At 43.2% G+C, this 21,273-nt stretch overlaps 1 protein-coding gene across 1 annotated transcript in view; it reads right to left on the bottom strand.

Annotated features, from left to right (window-relative positions):
- Positions 1 to 19,282, bottom strand: part of LOC135551058 (cation channel sperm-associated protein 3-like) — a 23,135-nt gene extending 3,853 nt beyond the window's left edge. The window contains exons 1-7 of the mRNA XM_064982445.1: positions 18,960 to 19,282; positions 18,580 to 18,733; positions 18,163 to 18,402; positions 17,787 to 17,969; positions 14,795 to 14,935; positions 1,385 to 1,504; positions 1 to 144 (exon numbers count right to left, since the gene is read on the bottom strand). The exon at positions 1 to 144 is cut by the window's left edge and continues 2 nt beyond it. Of these exons, the coding sequence (XP_064838517.1) occupies positions 1 to 144; positions 1,385 to 1,504; positions 14,795 to 14,935; positions 17,787 to 17,969; positions 18,163 to 18,402; positions 18,580 to 18,733; positions 18,960 to 19,105 (1,128 nt within the window). The 5' untranslated portion in view covers positions 19,106 to 19,282. The remainder of the gene's footprint in view (positions 145 to 1,384; positions 1,505 to 14,794; positions 14,936 to 17,786; positions 17,970 to 18,162; positions 18,403 to 18,579; positions 18,734 to 18,959) is intronic.
- Positions 19,283 to 21,273: the final 1,991 nt, after the last annotated feature.

Raw genomic sequence — 21,273 nt, forward strand, 5'->3', positions numbered from 1 at the left:
GTTGACAGTGGTGTCCTGGTGATCCAGGGTGGTCAGGTAGATGTCTATGAAGGACATGCTGGTACACAGGTCCTCCATCACAGTGTAATCAGTGTGACGCAGAGACTTGTTGAACTGTTGCACGAGCTTGGTGAAGTTGCCTGTCTGTATGGAGGGAGGAGAGCAGATCGGGGTTCAAACGCTATTCGAAATCTTTAAAATAGCTTTAGCATTTCCTTTAGCCTGTGATTAATTATATTGGTTCCATTGCGCCAGGCAAGCTTAATGAAGCACAGATTAAGTACTGAAATAATTTCAAATAGTTTTTGAACCCAGGTCTGGAGAAGAGCGTGTTAAGTAGGTCATGTTTGGATGTCTGTCGCAAGTGTCATTCACAAATGGCTAGCGGTGTCTATCATCACAAAATGGCAAGCGGTGTCTAACACCACAAAATGGCTGGCGGTGTCTATCATCACAAAATGGCTAGCGGTGTCAATCATCACAAAATGGCTAGCGGTGTCTATCATCACAAAATGGCAAGCAGTGTTTATCATCACAAAATGGCTAGTGGTCCAGGAAGTGGGCACACAGGGTGAAGTTCCCTATTCCCTATATAGTGCACTACTATAGCACCCTATTCCCTATATAGTGCACTACTATAGCACCCTATTCCCTATATAGTGCACTACTATAGCACCCTATTCTCTATATAGTGCACTACTATAGCACCCTATTCCCTACATAGTGCACTACTATAGCACCCTATTCCCTACATAGTGCACTACTATAGCACCCTATTCCCTACATAGTGCACTACTATAGCACCCTATTCCCTACATAGTGCACTACTATAGCACCCTATTCCCTACATAGTGCACTACTATAGCACCCTATTCCCTACATAGTGCACTACTATAGCACCCTATTCCCTATATAGTGCACTACTATAGCACCCTATTCCCTACAGAGTGCACTAATATAGCACCCTATTCCCTATATAGTGCACTACTATAGCACCCTATTCCCTACATAGTGCACTACTATAGCACCCTATTCCCTACATAGTGCACTACTATAGCACCCTATTCCCTATATAGTGCACTACTATAGCACCCTATTCCCTACATAGTGCACTACTATAGCACCCTATTCCCTATATAGTGCACTACTATAGCACCCTATTCCCTATATAGTGCACTACTATAGCACCCTATTCCCTATATAGTGCTCTACTATAGCACCCTATTCCCTATATAGTGCAGTAATATATCACCCTATTCCCTATATAGCGCACTACTATAGCACCCTATTCCCTATATAGTGCACTACTATAGCACCCTATTCCCTATATAGTGCACTACTATAGCACCCTATTCCTACAGTACACAGTATAGGGAGGGGACACCTGGCTCTGGATCAGACTCCTGATCTCGTTCTTCTGTCTCTGGATGATGGCGTGTTTCTTCTGGGTCAGCGAAGCCTCCCGTTCACTTTGTACCTCATTCTCAAAGCGCTTCGTTGCATGCTGGAGAAAACACATTGGAAAAGTATTGGATTCCTCGCTACGATTTTGTACAACTGGTTTTCAAATCTGTAAATGCATAATTCCTCGTGCCCTGTATATTAAATCCAAAAAGTCGATTGAAAACACCTGTGCATCAAAAGTGAATAGTTCATATTAAGACCAATACGTATGTGAATTACAACATTATTTGAAATACAAATTGTCTTGTTTTTTTTGTATATAAAAACAGGTAGGTTACATTATCACGCTATAGCAGCTCCCCAAAGGAAACCCAGAGGGCCTCCCGATCCATCCATCCACTCACTCACTCTGGATGTGTCCCAAACAGCACCCTATTCTCACACACACACGCACGCACGCACACGCACACGCACGCACACGCACGCACACACACTTATTCAAGGGTTTCTTTTTTGTACTATTTTCTACATTGTAGAATAATAGTGACGACATCAAAACTATAAAATAACACGTATGGAATCAGGTAGTAGCCACAAAAAATAAAGTGTTAAACAAATCAAAACATTTTATATTTGAGATTCTTCAAAGTAGCCACCCTTTGCCTTGATAGCTTTGCACACTCTTGGCATTCTCTCAACCAGCTTCATGAGGTAGTCAACTGGAATGCATTTCAATTAACAGGTGTCCCTTGTAAAACGGGAAGGAAATATTCCACAAATGAATGCATTTGAGACAATCAGTTGTGTTGTGACAAGGTAGGTGTGGTATACATACGATTATGGCAAAAATAGCTCAAATAAGCAAAGAGAAATGACAGACCATCATTACTTTAACCTCTTGAAACTCCCCATCCCGGATCCGGGATTGTGACTAAGCCTCAGGCTCATTAGCATAACGCAACGTTAACGATTTCTGAAAATCGCAAATAAAATTAAAATAATGCGTTTGCTCTCAAGCTTAGCCTTTTCATAACAACACTGTCATCTCAGATTTTCAAAATATGCTTTTGAACCATAGAAATTGACTAATTTGTGTAAGAGTATGCAAAGCTAGCATAGCATTTTGTGTAGCATGTAGCACGCAACATTTTCACAAAAGCCAGATAACCAAATAAATAAAATCATTTACCTTTGAAGAGCTTCTGATGTTTTCAATGAGGAGACTCCCAGCCACATACCAAATGCGCAGTGTTTCCTGAAAGCGTCTGTGTGTAGGAGAAATCGTTCCGTTTTCTACATTGCGCCTGGCTACCGAAACGAACCGAAAATGCAGTCACCTACAACGTGAAACTTTTTCCGGATTAACTACATAATATCGACCGAAACATGGCAAACGTTGTTTGGAATCAATCCTCAAGGTGTTTTTTCACATATCTCTTCATTGCTTCTCTCTCTGTGCCCCATGGAAAAATACTGGCAGGTGACTTTTGCGCACCAATTTCGGCGCAGGACACCGGGCGGACACGTGGTAAATGTGGTCTCTTATGGTCAATCTTCCAACGATCTGCCTACAAATACGTCACAATGCTGCAGACACCTTGGGGAAACGACAGAAAGGGCAGACTCATTCCTCTTGCGTTCACAGCCATATAAGGAGATCATGAAAGACAGAGCCTCAAAAATCCTTGTCATTTCCTGGATGCCAAGTCATCTTGGTTTTGCCTGAAGCTCACGTTAAAGGGCACGCACAGAGAAGATATTTGTATTTCTGGACACGTCAGAGTGTTTTCTTTCGAACAGTAGCAATTATATGCATAGTCGAGCATCTTTTTGTGACAAAATATCTTGTTTAAAACGGGAACGTTTTTCTTCCAAAAATGAAATAGCGCCACCATAAGTGTAAGAGGTTAAAGACTTGAAGGTCAGTCAATGCAGAAAATTCCAAGAACTTCTAAAGTTTCTTCAAGTGCAGTCGCAAAAACCATCAAGCGCTATGATGAAACTGGCTCTCATGAGGACCGCTACAGGAAAGGAAGACCCAGAGTTACCTCTAATGACCTTATCTTCTTTAGCAGAGTTACCAGCCTCAGAAAATGCAGCACAAATAAACACTTCAGAGTTCAAGTAACAGACACCTCTCAACATCAACTGTTCAGAGACTGAGTGAATCAGGCCTACATGGTTGAATTGCTGCAAAGAAATGACTACTAAAGGACACCAATAAGAAGAAGAGACTTGCTTGGGCCAAGAAACACGAGCAATTGACATTAGACCGGTGGAAATCTGTCCTCCGGTCTGATGAGTCCTAATTAGAGATTTTTGGTTCCAACTAGTGTGTCTTTGTGAGACACAGAGTAGGTGAACAGATGATCTCCGCATGTGTGGTTCCCAACGTGAAGCATGGAGGTGGTGTGAGGGTGCTTAGCTGGTGACACTATGATTTATTTAGAATTCAAGGCACACTTAACCAGCATGGCTACCACAGCATTCTGCAGCGATACGCCATCCCATCATTTGTTTTTCCAACAGGACAATGATCCAACACACCTCCAGGCTGTGCAAGGGCTATTTGACCAAGAAGGAGAGTGATGGAGTGCTGCATCAGATGACCTGGCCTCCACAATCACCTGACCTCATCCCAATTGAGATGGTTTGGGATGAGTTGGACCACAGAGTGAAGGAAAAGCAGCCAACAAGTGCTCAGCATTTGTGGGAACTCCTTCAAGACGGTTGGAAAAGCATTCCAGTTGAAGCTGGTTGAGAGAATTCCAAGAGTGTACAAATCGGTCATCAAGGCAAAGGGTGGCTACTTTGAAGAATCTCATTTATTTGTATTTAGATAGATAGATAGATAGATAGATAGATATAGCAGCAATAAAATATATATATCTATAGCAGCAATAAAATAAAATATAATATATATATATATATATATATATAAGGCCCTGGTTGAATAGTGCAGTATAAAGGGAATAGGGGGCTGTTTGAGATGCAACCAGCAGCAATAAAAGAAGGTACTCACTCACTCACTGCTATGTGAACTTGTAGGGAGTGAACAAGTTATATCCCGAGGCCGCATTCATTGTAACTGGGGACTTTTCAAATTTCCTCCAGAAATTCTATCAAAACATCTCCTGTCCTACACGCAGAGAGCGTAAGCTTGACAATTGTTACTCTCCCCTCCAGGATGGCTACAAGGCCCTCCCCCGCACTCCCTCTGGCAAATCAGATCACGGCTCCATCTTGCTCCTCTCCCCTCCTTTAGGCAGAAACTTATGCAGGAAGCACCAGTGGTAAGGACTGTTCAACATGGATCTGACCCATCAGAATCTATGCTGCAAGACGGTTTTGATCACGCGGACTGGGAAATGTTCCGGGTCGCCTCTGAGAATAGTATAGTAGGACTCGGGTTCATGAGGAAGTGCATAGAGGATGTTGTTCCCCCTGATGGTTAGAACTTATCCAAACCAAAAACCCATGGATAGATGGCAGCATTCGCACAAAACTTAAAGCGCAAACCACCACATTTAAACACGCAAGGTGACTGGGAACATGGGCAAACAGACCAGCTATGACCTCCGTAAGGCAATCAAAGAGGCAAAACAACAACAGTACAGAGATGATTTGAGTCGCAATTCAACAGCTCAGACACGAGACCCATGTGCCTCCAGACAATCATAGATTATAAAGAGATAGTCGCCAAGTCGCAGACACTGATTCCGGTCTCCTGGACAAGCTTAACACCTCCCACTTTCGAGGAAAACAACAACACAAAGCCACCGACGTGTGCCCCTATCGCTCACGAGGAATGTGTGCTCCCGATCTCCGTGGTTGACGTAAGACATTCAAGCTTGTTAACCCCTCGCAAGTCTGCCAACCCAGATGGCATCCCAAGTCGCGTCCTCAGAGCATGTACTGACCAGCTGGTTGGATTACCAACAACTATGAGAGTCCAGGAAAATAACCTCTCCCTCAGACGACAAGGCGCAACAGCTCCTCTTCAACCTCAGGAGGCTGAAGAAATTTGGCTTGGCCCCTAAGACCCTCACAAACTTCTACAGATGCACCATCCTGTCAGGCTGTACCACCGCTTGGTACAACAACTGCACCACAGGGCTCTCCAGAGGGTGGTGCGGTCAGCCCAACACATCATCCAGTGCACACTACCTGCCATTCAGGACATCTACAGCACCCAGTGTCACAGGAAGGTCAAGAAGATCATCAAGGACCTCAGCCACCCGAGCCATGGCCTGTTCACACCGCTACCATCTAGAAGGTGGAGACAGTATAGGTGCATCCAAGCTGGGACCAGACTGATAGAATCTGTTTATCTCCAGGTCATCAGATTGTTAAACAGTCATCACTAGCTGGCCTCCGTCCAGTATCCTTTCCTGAACCTTAGACATTGTCACTAGTCAGATACCAGCCAATAATCTACCCTGCAACTTGGAGACTGCTGCCCAATGTACATAAAAGTCATTAAACACTGGTCTCTTTAACAAGGTTTACATACTGTTCACTGAGTACTGCCCCTATACAGTGGGGCAAAAAAATATTTAGTCAGCCACCAATTGTGCAAGTTCTAAAAAAAGATGAGAGAGGCCTGTAATTTTCATCATAGGTACACTTCAACTATGACAGACAAAATTAGAAAAAAAATCCAGAAAATCACATTGTAGGATTTTTAATTAATTTATTTGCAAATTATGGTGGAAAATAAGTATTTGGTCACCTGCAAACAAGCAAGATTTCTGGCTCTCATAGACCTGTAACTTCTTCTTTAAGAGGCTCCTCTGTCCCGCACTCATTACCTGTATTAATGGCACCTGTTTGAACTTGTTATCAGTAGAAAAGACACCTGTCCACAACCTCAAACAGTCACACTCCAAACTCCACTATGGCCAAGACCAGAGCTGTCAAAAAATTGTAGACCTGCACCAGGCTGGGAAGACTGAATCTGCAATAGATAAGCAGCTTGGTTTGAAGAAATAAACTGTGGGAGCAATTATTAGGAAGAGGAAGACATACAAGACCACTGATAAATCTCCCTCGATCTGGGGCTCCACACAAGATCTCACGCCGTGGGGTCAAAATGATCACAAGAACAGTGAGCAAAAAATCACAAGAACCACACGGGGGGACCTAGTGAATGACCTGCAGAGAGCTAGGACCAAAGCAACAAAGCCTACCATCAGTAACCCACTACACCGCCAGGGACTCAAATCCAGCAGTGCCAGACGTGTCCCCTGCTTAAGCCAGTACATGTCCAGGCCCGTCTGAAGTTTGCTAGAGAGCATTTGGATGATCCAGAAGAAGATTGGGAGAATGTCAGATGAAACCAAAATAGAACTTTTTGGTAAAAACTCAACTCGTCGTGTTTGGAGGACAAAGAATGCTGAGTTGCATCCAAAGAACACCATACCTACTGTGAAGCATGGGGGTGGAAACATCATGCTTTGGGACTGTTTTTCTGCAAAGGGACCAGGGCGACTGATCCGTGTAAAGGAAAGAATGAATGGGGCCATGTATCGTGAGATTTTGAGTGAAAACCTCCCATCAGCAAGGGCATTGAAGAATAAACGTGGCTGGGTCTTTCAGCATGACAATGATCCCAAACACACCGCCCGGGCAACAAAGGAGTGGCCTCGTAAGAAGCATTTCAAGGTCCTGGAGTGGCCTAGCCAGTCTCAACCCCATAAAACATCTTTGGAGGGAGTTGAAAGTCCATGTTGCCCAGCAACAGCCCCAAAACATCACTGCTCTAGAGGAGATCTGCATGGAGGAATGGACCAAAATACCAGCAACAGTGTGTGAAAACCTTGTGAAGACTTACAGAAAACGTTTGACCTCTGTCATTGCCAACAAAGGGTATATAACAAAGTATTGAGATAAACTTTTGTTATTGACCAAATACTCATTTTACACCATAATTTACAAATAATTTCATTCAAAATCCTACAATGTGATTTTCTGGATTTTTTTTCCTCATTGTGTCTGTCATAGTTGAAGTGTACCTATGATGAAAATTACAGGCCTCTCATCTTTTTAAGTGGGAGAACTTGCACAATTGGTGGCTGACTAAATACTTTTTTGCCCCACTGTATATAGGGCCTTCCACCCTTACCTGGGATATGGATGCATGAAGACCTAAGGGTGGAAACGTTGTAACAATACAAAAACAAAAAATAAATCACCTGGGAGCATGAATGCATTCAAAAGAAATGTGGCTTCCACATTTAACCCAACCCCTCTGAATCAGAGAGGTGCAGGGGGAGGGGGGGGGGGGGGCTTCCATAATCGACATCAACGTCTTCAGTGCCCGGCGAAGTGGGTTATCTGCCTTGTTAATGACAGATTTTTATCTTGACTGTTCGGGGATTCGATCCAGCAACCTGTCGGTTATTTGCCCAACGCTCTAACCACTAGGCTACAAACAGTGTTCAGCATTTTCTATTTAATTTTACATACTGTTTTACCCACTTTATACTGTATGCATATATACTGTTTTCTAGTCATGGTTCATCCTATAGAACTACTGCAGTAAACACATGTTCTATTCACATACTGTGCATACACACCATTCACATACATCGGCTTGGTATTTTTGATTTATTGTTTGGTATTTTATTAGGATCCCCATTAGCTGTTGCAAAAGCAGCAGCTTCTCTTCCTTGGCTCCACACAGAACATGGAACATAATACAGATCAATAGAGAAGAACACAGAACACGGAACATAATACAGATCAATAGAGAAGAACACAGAACACGGAACATAATACAGATCAATAGAGAAGAACACAGAACACAGAACATGAAACAGATCAATAGAGAAGAACACAGAACACAGAACATGAAACGTAATACAGAATGACATAATACAGAACATCATTAGACAAGAACAGCTCAAGGACAGAACTATATGCATTTTGTTTAAAGGCACACGTAGCCTACATATCAGTGCAGACACACAAACTATCTAGGTCCAATAGGAGTGCCGTGATGTCCTGCTTTATCCATTTTTTGCAACCAGGTTTGCTATTTATTTGAGCAATATGAGATGGAAGGAAGTTCCATGCAATAAGGGTTCTATATAATATGGAATGCTTTCTTGAATTTGTTCTGGATTTGGGGACTGCGAAAAGACCCCTGTTGGCATGTCTGGTGGGATAAGTGTGTGTCAGAGCTGTGTAAGTTGACTACGCAAACAATTTGGGATTTACATCAATGTTTCTTACAAAAAGAAGTGATGCAGTCAGTCTCTCCTCAACTCTGAGCCAAGAGAGACTGACATGTATAGTATTTATATCAGTCCTCTGATTACAATGAAGAGCAAGACGTGCCACTCTGTTCTGGGCCAGCTGCAGCATAACTAGGTCTTTCCTTGCAGCACTGGACCACACGACTGGACAATAATCAAGATTAGACAAGACTAGAGAGCCTGCAGAACTTGCTTTTTGGAGTGCGGTCTCAAAAAAAGCAGAGCATCTATTTATTTTATGGCCAGACAGACCTCTCTCCATCTTTACAACCTTTGACCCTATATGCTTTGACCATGACTGTTTACAATCTAAGGTAACACCAAGTCATTTAGTCTCCTCAGCTTGTTCAACAGCCACACCATTCATTACCAGATTCAGCGGAGGTCAAGAACTTAAGGAATGATTTGTACCAAAAATACAATGCTCTTAGGTTTAGAGATGTTCAGGACCAGTTAATTACTGGCCACCCCATTCCAAAACTGCAACTCTGTTAAGGGTTTCAGTGACTTCATTAGCTGTGGTTGCTGATGCGTATTTGGTTGAATCATCAGTGTACATGGACACACATGCTTTGTTTAATGCCAGTGGCAGGTCATTGGTAAAAATAGAAAAGAGTAGAGGGCCTCGAGAGCTGCTGTGTGTTACTCCACACTTCACATGTTTGACATGAGAGAAGCTTCCATTAAAAGAGGGCCCTCAGTTCTATTAGATAGATTGCCATATCGTGGATTCAGAGCTGAGGTTGAAAATACAATTCAAAGGGCTGCACTGAAATCTAACGGTACAGCTTCCACAATCCTCTTATTATATATTTATTTCAACCAATCATCAGTCATTAGTGTCAGTGCAGTACACGTTGAGTGCCCTTCTCTATAAGCATGCTGAAAGTCTGTTGTTAATTTGTTTACAGAGAAATAGCATTGTATTTGGTCAAACACACAAAAAAATCCAACAGTTTGCTAAGAGCTGGCAGCGAGCTTATAAACTCAGCAAAAAAAGAAACATCCTCTCACTGTCAACTGCGTTTATTTTCAGCAAACTTAACATGTGTAAATATTTGCATGAACATAACAAGATTCAACAACTGAGACATAAACTGAACAAGTTCCACAGACGTGTGACTAACAGAAATTGAATAATGTGTCCCTGGGTCAAAATCTAAATTAACAGTAAGTATCTGGTGTGGCCACCAGCTGCATTAAGTACTGCAGTGCATATCCTCCTCATGGACTGCATCAGATTTGCCAGTTATTGCTGTGAGATGTTACCCCAGTGTTCCACCAAGGCACCTGCAAGTTCCCTGAAATTTCTGGGGGGGGGGGGGTCCTGAAAAAGGGACATTTTTTTTTTTTTTTTTGCTGAGTTTAGGTCTGTTGTTAGAACCAGTAAAGGCCACTTTACCACTCTTGGGTTGCAGAATTACTTTGGCTTCCCTGCAGGGCTGAGGACAAAGACTTGCCTCTAGGCTCAGATTAAATATATTCCATCTAAGTTGTCAATGCCAGGAGATTTGTCATTATTGATCGTTAACAATTTTTCCACCTCTCCCACGCTAACTTTACAAAATTCTAACTTGCAATGCTTTTCTTTCATTATTATTATTTTTTTAAATGCATTAATATAATTGCTCTCTGTTTGTTGTTGGCATTTCCTGCCTAAATTTGCCCACTTTGAAATAAATCATAAAAATAATTGGCAACATCAAAATGGTTTTGTGATGAATAAGCCATCTGATTCAATGAAAAATGGAGTTGAACGTCTTTCTGCCCATAGTTTCATTTAAAATACTCCAAAGATTTATTCCATCGTTCTTTATATCATGGATCCACAATACACTTTCTTCTTATCAGCCACTCATTTGACCCCATCTCTTTCAACCATACAGTTGTTCAAAAACTCATCAATCCATGGAGCCTTAACAGTTCTAAACAGGTGCATGTTTATCAATAATTGGAAGAAGCAATTTCATAAATTAATCAAGTGCAGCATTTGGATGCTCCTCATTAAATCACATCAGACCAAGAAATATATTTAACATCATCCACAGCAAAATCTTTGGTATGATCTCTTATACACTATTTTAGGCCCAGCTTTTGGAACTTTGGCTTTCCTGCATTTAGCCACTATATTGTGATCACTGCATCCAATGGGTTCAGATACAGCTTTAGAACAAAGTTCTACAGTATTATTAAAAATGTGATCCATACATGTGGATGATCTTGTTCCTGTAGTGTTTGTAAACACCCTGGTATGTGGATTAATAACCAGATTACAGGCACTGGTTACAGTAAAACACTTCATCTTGAGCGGACAGCTTGATGAAAACCAGTCAATATTCAGGTCCCCAAGAAAGTAGACCTTTCAGTTAACATCATACACTAACAACCATTTCAGATATATTATTTGCATACTGATTGTTAGCACTTGGTGGCCTATAGCAACAAAAACGAAAAAGGCTTTAGATGTGCCAAGTGAACCTGCAACCACAACACTTCAATAACACGACATAAGATCTTCTCTAAGCATTACAGGGATTATGGCTCTGAATATATACAGCAACACCTCTCCCATAAGCATTTCTGTCTATTCTATAGATGTTATATCCTTGTATTGCTACTGCTGTATCAAATGAATTATTTAAGTGAGTCTCAGAAATGGCTAATATATGAATGTTATCAAGTTACTGATTTCATGAACCTAATTTTTAAGGCCACATATATTAATATGGGCTTTTTTCAACCCTTTCCTGGGTAGCTTATCAGAGATAGTACTGAAAAGAGCAAGCAAAGCAAGAGAAAAAAAATACATTCAGCAGTCCATTAATCAGTTGGTGTGTGTGGGTGTGTGTGTGTGCGCACTGTGGGGTTAAAGCTATGAACCCAAAGGCTTGGCTCTCTCATCCCTTCCAGGCTTCTGGGAGGGAGGGTGAACAATGAGCCTGTCATAGCAGATGTAAGCAACGTCCCCACGCGCTCTGGCAGCTTTCATGGCTGGGATCAGTTATTTTCTCTGCTGGCGCACAGCTTCAGGATAGTCCTCATTGAGGAAGATATACGTTCCTCTCAAGTTCTTGGCTCTTTCCAGAACTGCTACCTTGTCCTTGAACCTCAGGAACTTGACCACTATTGGCCTGGGCCTGTCACCTGGGCCTGTCACCTGGGCCTGTCACCTGGGCCTGTCACCTGGGCCTGTCACCGGGGCCTGTCACCGGGGCCTGTCACCGGGGCCGGTGGTGGGTTTTCCAGTCCTGTGGGCTCCACCTCAATCTTCCTGTGGTCCATCTTCAGTTTCTCAGAGATGATTTCCCTCACTTTGTCCTCAGACTCCGTCCAGGTCTCATGTGGAGATTCTGCAATTCCGTCCATGTTGTTCCGCCTGGATTGTCTCTCGAGATGGTCTGATTTATCCGTCATTGTTATCATGGATTCACATACAGAACTAATGTCCTCTCTCAGTGACTTACAGACTGCTGTCATATTGCTCTTCTGTTTCACCTCATTGAGCTGACCCTGGGAAAACTGCAAACTGTTCTTCAGGTTCTGGGCCTCTCTCTGCAGGTCGTCCATTCTTTGATTAGTAGAATCCACAAGTATTTGGACAAAACACTTGAAGCTATTTTCTCGTTGTTGTAACAACTGCTTGTTGGTCTATTTTTGTTCGTTTAAAAGGTCCTTTACGTGTGATAGAGAGACACCACTGTCCTCAACGGTACTCCCGCCGGCTTTGGTCTTTGTCACGGTACCTAGCAACGTTGGTTACCCTGTTACGCCTTGCAGTTCCAGACAGGGAAGGTCATGGGGAAGATTGAAAAACAACAAAACAGCAGGGATCTAGACAGCCACAAACCCGGAACAATCCACAGTCCCAGCTACAATTGTTAACCACATCACGGGCTGCGTTCAAGAAAACCCAGCTAGCTTGATATGCAGCTAGCTAGCAGCGACGCCAAATAGCTCCTCAGACCAGTCCTTGGGTCGGCAGGATCACTGGAAAGAGACAAGCAGTCCCAGAAACTGATGACAACTGCGTTGCTGGTTTCAAACTAAGAAGCTAGATAGCAGTGTAGAAGCTAGAAGTGTGGTGCAGCCTGGTGCAGGTCTACAATTTTTTGACAGCTCTTTGGTCTTGGCCATAGTGGAGTTTGGAGTGTGACTGAGGTTGTGGACAGGTGTCTTTTATACTGATAACAAGTTCAAACAGGTGCCATTAATACAGGTAACGAGTGGAGGACAGAGGAGCCTCTTAAAGAAGAAGTTACAGGTCTATGAGAGCCAGAAATCTTGCTTGTTTGTAGGTGACCAAATACTTATTTTCCACCATAATTTGCAAATAAATTAATTTAAAAAATCCTACAATGTGATTTTCTGGATTTTTTTTCTAATTTTGTCTGTCATAGTTGAAGTGTACCTATGATGAAAATTACAGGCCTCTCATCTTTGCACAATTGGTGGCTGACTAAATACTCCCCCCCACCCACTGTATATTTTCTGTAAATTCACCCAGTGTAGGTACTGTACATTGGTTGCATTTGGATTACTGTTACAGTGCTATTTGGGTTGTTAACCTATTACTGTACTGGGCTCATCGAAGTCACACAGAGTGTTGCTTGATCGTCTTACACAAATCTACTTTGAAACTAAATGTATGTGCACCTCATACACGGTTATGGGCTTAACAAAAAATATAGACACCTGTACCATGTCAGATATAGAGTGGAAATGTATTACATTTGAGTTTGTATCCCGGTATTACATTTTATATACAGATCACAGATGACTGAAATATAACAAAACCATTTGACATAGAAACACTGGATTTTCGGGCTGTTTAAAAAAATAAAAAATGTTTAATAATTATGAAGTATATTAATAACATCCCACCCATGAAGCCACTAGGTCACCTGGCTGCAGGAAAGGGCTACTTGGATTCGTTCCGACATTCCTTGATTTAGTATATTTTTTTTGTGTGATTATTTGTGTACTTTGACATTTTACTCCATTGTTAAGGAGCTGGTAACATAAGCATTTCGCTGACCCCGCTATAACATCTGCTAAACTGTGTAAACTTTTGATTTGATTTTAAAGGAGGTGGCCCAGTCGCCTGCTTTCTCCAGGGCGTCAGCTGTAAATAATTGTACGAAGGGTCACATGTAGCCCTGCCTGAGAGCTGCCGTCTGGACATCACATCTGACTAAACCCCACAGAGAAAGCACAGCACTGAGCTGAGCTGGCCCAGGAAGACAGGATGCATAGAAAATGGAACCCTATTCCCAATACAGGGCACTACTTTTGACCAGGCAGCGTACATTATGTATGGGAATAGGGTGTGATGCCATTTGGGACTCCCATGAGGACGGGGGGGGTGTTCAACTTGGAGGACAGGGGGTTCAACCTGGAGGACAGGGGGGGGGGTTCAACCTGGAGGGCAGGGGACAGAGGGGTTCAACCTGGAGGGGGGGGGTTCAATCTGGAGGACAGGGGGGGGTTCAACCTGGAGGACAGGGGGCAGAGGGGTTCAACCTGGAGGACAGGGGGCAGAGGGGTTCAACCTGGAGGACAGGGGGCAGAGGGGTTCAACCTGGAGGACAGGGGGCAGAGGGGTTCAACCTGGAGGACAGGGGGCAGAGGGGTTCAACCTGGAGGACAGGGGGTTCAACCTGGAGGACAGGGGACAGAGGGGTTCAACCTGGAGGACAGGGGGTTCAACCTGGAGGGCAGGGGACAGAGGGGTTCAACCTGGAGGAAAGGGGGGGTTCAATCTGGAGGACAGGGGAGGGGGTTCAACCTGGAGGACAGGGGGCAGAGGGGTTCAACCTGGAGGAAAGGGGGGGTTCAATCTGGAGGACAGGGGAGGGGGTTCAACCTGGAGGACAGGGGGCAGAGGGGTTCAACCTGGAGGACAGGGGGGTTCAACCTGGAGGACAGGGGGTTCAACCTGGAGGACAGGGGGCAGAGGGGTTCAACCTGGAGGACAGGGGGTTCAACCTGGAGGACAGGGGGCAGGGGGGGTTCAACCTGGAGGACAGAGGGGTTCAACCTGGAGGACAGAGGGGTTCAACCTGGAGGACAGGGGACAGAGGGGTTCAACCTCAGTAGTAGTAACAGCGGTGGTAGTCCAGTACAGTACGTACCTGAATCTCCATGATGACCACGCCGATGAACATGTTGAAGAAGATGAAGTAGCCGATGAGGATGAAGACGATGGTGAAGATGCGGCTGGAGTTCATCCCCAGGTCGTCAAGGTTCTGCTGCAAATCAGTCCAACCATCCACCTGAGGAGGGCAGAAACAATGGGATAAGAGTTGAAACATTTCCAGTAGTTTTCCCAAAATACCCAAGTTTTCCAAATCAAATCAAATTTTATTTGTCACATACACATGGTTAGCAGATGTTAATGCGAGTGTAGCGAAATGCTTGTGCTTCTAGTTCCGACAATGCAGTAATAACCAACAAGTAATCTAACTAACAATTCCAAAACTACTGTCTTATACACACAAGTGTAAGGGGATAAAGAATATGTACATAAAGATGTATGAATGAGTGATGTACATAAAGATGTATGAATGAGGCAAGATACAGTAGATGGTATCGAGTACAGTATATACATATGAGATGAGTATGTAAACAAAGTGGCATAGTTAAAGTGGCTAGTGATACATGTATTACATAAAGATGCAGTAGATGATAGAGTACAGTATATACGTATACATATGAGATGAATAATGTAGGGTATGTAAACATTATATTAGGTAGCATTGTTTAAAGTGGCTAGTGATATATTTTACATCATTTCCCATCAATTCCCATTATTAAAGTGGCTGGAGTTGAGTCAGTGTGTTGGCAGCAGCCACTCAATGTTAGTGGTTGCTGTTTAACAGTCTGATGGCCTTGAGATAGAAGCTGTTTTTCAGTCTCTCGGTCCCAGCTTTGATGCACCTGTACTGACCTCGCCTTCTGGATGATAGCGGGGTGAACAGGCAGTGGCTCGGGTGGTTGTTGTCCTTGATGATCTTTATGGCCTTCCTGTAACATCGGGTGGTGTAGGTGTCCTGGAGGGCAGGTAGTTTGCCCCGGTGATGCGTTGTGCAGACCTCACTACCCTCTGGAGAGCCTTACGGTTGTGGGCGGAGCAGTTGCCGTACCAGGCAGTGATACAGCCCGCCAGGATGCTCTCGATGAACATGATTGTGCATCTGTAGAAGTTTGTGAGTGCTTTTGGTGACAAGCCGAATTTCTTCAGCCTCCTGAGGTTGAAGAGGCGCTGCTGCGCCTTCTTCACGATGCTGTCTGTGTGGGTGGACCAATTCAGTTTGTCTGTGATGTGTATGCCGAGGAACTTAAAACTTACTACCCTCTCCACTACTGTTCCATTGATGTGGATAGGGGGGTGTTCCCTCTGCTGTATCCTGAAGTCCACAATCATCTCCTTAGTTTTGTTGACATTGAGTGTGAGACCACACTCCGAGGGCCCTCACCTCCTCCCTGTAGTCCGTCTCGTCACTGTTGTGTCGTCCTCAAACTTTTTTTTTTTTTTTTTTTACTAGGCAAGTCAGTTAAGAACAAATTCTTATTTTCAATGACGGCCTAGGAACAGTGGGTTAACTGCCTGTTCAGGGGCAGAACAACAGATTTGTACCTTGTCAGCTCGGGGATTTGAACTTGCAACCTTTCGATTACTAGTCCAACGCTCTAACCACTAGTCTACCCTGCCGCCCCACAAACTTGATGATTGAATTGGAGGCGTGCGTGGCCACGCAGTCGTGGGTAAACAGGGAGTGCAGGAGAGGGCTCAGAACGCACCCTCGTGGGGCCCCAGTGTTGAGGATCAGCGGGGTGGAGATGTTGTTGCCTACCCTCACCACCTGGGGGCGGCCCGTCAGGAAGTCCAGTACCCAGTTGCACAGGGCGGGGTCGAGACCCAGGGTCTCGAGCTTGATGACGAGCTTGGAGGGTACTATGGTGTTAAATGCTGAGCTGTAGGCGATGAACAGCATTCTCACATAGGTATTCCTCTTGTCCAGATGGGTTAGGGCAGTGTGCAGTGTGATTGAGATTGCATCGTCTGTGGACCTATTTGGGCGGTAAGCAAATTGGAGTGGATCTAGGATGTCAGGTAGGGTGGAGGTGATATGGTCCTTGACTAGTCTCTCAAAGCACTTCATGATGACGGAAGTGAGTGCTACGGGGCGGTAGTCGTTTAGTTCAGTTACCTTAGCTTTCTTGGGAACAGGAACAATGGTGGCCCTCTTGAAGCATGTGGGAACAGCAGACTGAGATAGGGATTGATTGAATATGTCCGTAAACACACCAGCCAGCTGGTCTGCGCATGCTCTGAGGGCGCGGCTGGGGATGCCGTCTGGGCCTGCAGCCTTTCGAGGGTTAACACGTTTAAATGTTTTACTCACCTTGGCTGCAGTGAAGGAGAGACCGCATGTTTTCGTTGCAGGCCGTGTCAGTGGCACTGTATTGTCCTCAAAGCGGGCAAAAAAGTTATTTAGTCTGCCTGGGAGCAAGACATCCTGGTCCGTGACTGGGCTGGTTTTCTTTTTGTAATCCGTGATTGACTGTAGACCCTGTCACATACCTCTCGTGTCTGAGCCGTTGAATTGAGATTCTACTTTGAAATCACAGAAGGATGATTCTTGGAATCAAAAGGGAAAATTGAAAACCTGGAAATTTGGGGGAAATTACCAGAGTTTTGTAACCCTAGATGTTAATGATGCATGTTTCCTCAACATGTGCACTAAACGGACCACAACAGACAGCGTGTTGGGATATTGCAATGAAAGATACTGTTGTAGGAACATAACGTTGACATATTTCATACATGGCAGCACAACAGAATGGCACTGACGTGAGAATACGACTGTCAAAAAACAAAATGTCCAATGTTTAGGTCTACCGGTGGACAGACTGAGGACATCTGGTTCGGCCTACGCCAGACTGAACTGGCAGTCTACAGCAGGGGTTCTTCTACAGCCTGGGACCCAAATGAGAAATTCACTGTTTTCCTGGGACCCAAGCTCATGAAACACACCCCCCTCCCCTTTTTTATGGAGGGGGGGGGGGTACCATAAGCAAGATTTCCACCAGGATAGGTAGGCTATTGTAATTCATACTCACTGTCACTAAACTGAACAGGGTGAAGAGCGCACAGCCCAGGTCTCCCCAGTTCTCAGGGTCTCCAGTGTTAGGGTCTCCAAAGTAGTAATATCCAATGATGGCAAAGATGAACATCAGGAGAAACATCAGGCCCAGGACATACACCACACTCTTCATGGTCTTGAATAGAGCTACAACCAAGGCCTGTCAATCAAACAAAAACACAACAAAAGAGAGAGAACACTAAAAATCTCAACAAACCTGACACCTGAGTGACCCCAAGAAATAACTGATTAACATTTATTATCCACCGTCAAACTCTAAAAAGGTATCCAGAGACCAACGTAACAGACATGTGTATTGCCTTGTATTTTAGCACTAATTGCGTCATTCTCACCTGCAGGCCCCGAATGAACGACACAGTCTTCAGCACGCGCAAAGAGCGAAAAGCGCGGACGATGCGCATGGTCCCCATTGCACTGGAGTCCCCTCCATCAGCGAACATGGGAACGAATGAAATGACCAAAATAATAGCATCGAAAACATTGTAGCCATTTTTCCAGTAAACCCCTGGGTTAACGTACACCTTCATCAAGAACTCCATGGTGTAAATGGCCATGAAGAATTCGTCTGCAATCTGTTTGATGACAATAGAGTGAAGGGAGGACTGGATTTGAGTAGAGGACATATTTGCATACAACAACTGCTACAAAGCTTAAGCTTATGGAACTGTTACATTTTCCCTAAACGTAATTGTGTATGCTTCTATGTCAGTGTTCGCAATTTTGCTAATTGCAATCAGCAAATTACCCACCGCAAAGAATCCAAAAAGTTTGTATTTCATATCATAGTCCGTCTCCAAAGCCATGAACAGAGCGTTGATGATAATCGTGACCATAATCATACCATCGAACAGTGTTTTTTCAGTAATGTTGGCAATGTAATCGTAGAATTCGGAATCTTTTCTCCTGAATAAAACAACATATAAAAAAAATAATAATCACAGTAGCCTAGCTAATAACAACACCACATTTCAAATGAATTAGTCAGAAACAAAAAGAAAAGCATGTTTTAAGTGGGCCAGTTGCATTGACGGGTAAACAGGCCTCAGAGTCAGTGTGTGTCCGATAAAGAGTTATGACATCTAACGTTTAAATGGAACAACAACAAAAAAGTTATTTTTCTTTAGCCTACACATTCAAACCCGCCGCTGTTGCTGCTGCTCTCCCAACAGCGTCCCAGTCAGAGAATCTTCGGAGCGCTATCTGACTTGCTCCCTTTTGAATGATGAATCTAAAATATCCGCTTCCACTTTCTTTGACGTCGGCATTTTGCTCCATCTTCAGCACCAAACTCCTGGGGTAAAAGCATCGACTCTCGTCGAACTCCTTGGAAAAGGGAAAATAACCAGGTAATACTCAACAACAATGACCTCACAATGAAATGGAACGTATAAATAAATAAAAATACGTTCTTGTTTACACATCACAATTGACACTTCGCTAAGCCCCGCCTAATTGTTTTGGGCAACCTATCGCAGCGTTCCGTTGGATAGCAACATCTATAGCCTATTAGGAGTTCCCAACAACCGGATGTTCCGGTTTTCAGGAGAAATGGAAAGTGAGCCTGTGACACAACTTCCGCTTTTGGACTTCAACAAGGTGACACCCTTGAGGTCTAATAAGAAACTGGAGACTGCTACGAAGATATCCAACCTTTGTTTTCAAGATAATCTCCTCACATTTGCATACAAAATGCGAATTACAGAATTTCACCATGGCATTGGGTCTATAATCTTTTTTATAGACCCAATAATAAAGGCATCAGTTAAACAGTAAAAATGAATTACCATTTAATGTGGCAGGAACGCAACCAGTCATTATATTTTCATCTGATTGTCAAACAAATCACTTTTTAAAAAGTAGGCTACCTGTGTATGTTTGTCCACTTCAAAATAATTCCAGCACCCAAACTGCATGTAGGCCTATACAATTCAATTCAATTCAATTCAAGGGGCTTTATTGGCAGGGGAAACATGTGTTAACATTGCCAAAGCAAGTAAGGTAAACAATAAAAATTAACAGTAGACATCACACATACAGAAGTTTCCTATACTCTAACCATTTGATGAATGGAAATAGACTTATGTTACAAAACACACACAGGTGTGCCTAATAACATTCAGCGATTGCCATTGATTATGTCTATATTGATTAGGTCTACATTGATTAGGCCTACAAAAATTGACGCGTCTTGCCGACAAATTGAACATTTTTTATTTTGTTCCCTGAAAAGTCAAGATACCTGAAATGTGGCTGAAACTGTACGAGGAAAAGTCGGATGGTCACCCTGAAGCACGGGTCAATTTACTAGACTAGGCTAAAATGCGTATTACCATGAACATCAAATAGGTCGACCGGTAGCACGTGATGTAGTGGTAAAAAAAAAGAAAAAAGATCAAGATAAACTCTGATTGCCGGTCGCGGTAAAAATAAACAATACTCCTTATAGGAAACTATCAAATGACAGTACTTTTGTTTTTAGGTCTGTACTTTTGTTTTTAGGTCTGTGCTTTTGTTTTTAGGTCTGTGCTTTTGTTTTTAGGTCTGTGCTTTTGTTTTTAGGTCTGTACTTTTGTTTTTAGGTCTGTACTTTTGTTTTTAGGTCTGTACTTTGTTTTTAGGTCTGTACTTTTCTTTTTAGGTCTGTACTTTTCTTTTTAGGTCTGTGCTTTTGTTTTTAGGTCTGTGCTTTTGTTTTTAGGTCTGTGCTTTTGTTTTTAGGTCTGTGCTTTTGTTTTTAGGTCTGTGCTTTTGTTTTTAGGTCTGTGCTTTTATTTTTAGGTCTGTGCTTTTGTTTTTAGGTCTGTGCTTTTGTTTTTAGGTCTGTGCTTTTGTTTTTAGGTCTGTGCTTTTGTTTTTAGGTCTGTGCTTTTGTTTTTAGGTCTGTGCCAATCCAGTTGTGTTTGGGTCGGTTTGTTTTTATTTATTGTATTTTTTAAAGGTGGGAACTTCACTCGGCCTACACCACTGCCAGTAGTCTACCCTCTCAACCGAGGCAATTTTACACACCTGAACACACGCAGAACAGGCAGCCGACATTCAATTTTAATACGTGAGTTGAATGAAAACATGTTTTACACCCTAGTTCATGAGTTGTCCATAATTCACAAGTTCATGATTAGTCTTCACAGATCATGCGACATAAAACACTACCTTTCTTTGCATACATTAATGACATTTATGACAGTGGTATTTGTAATTATTAGCATTTAACAATTCAATTAGAAGATTGAACTTAAAACCCTGCACAAATCATGGATCTCTGGAGAACTGCACTGTAAGGTGTAGCTATGCCTAGTAACATTTCAATATGTTTTGCCGTGAAAACAGTTGTCATGGGAACAAAAATCCAAAATAATGTAGGCCTATGCCATTGCAAAATCAAATGCTTCTAACCCTAACGTTAACCTCTTCTAACAGAAAGAATCACCTTATAGGCCTACTGT

Source organism: Oncorhynchus masou, chromosome 12 (genome assembly GCF_036934945.1).
Source record: "Oncorhynchus masou masou isolate Uvic2021 chromosome 12, UVic_Omas_1.1, whole genome shotgun sequence".
Lineage (NCBI taxonomy): Eukaryota > Metazoa > Chordata > Actinopteri > Salmoniformes > Salmonidae > Oncorhynchus > Oncorhynchus masou.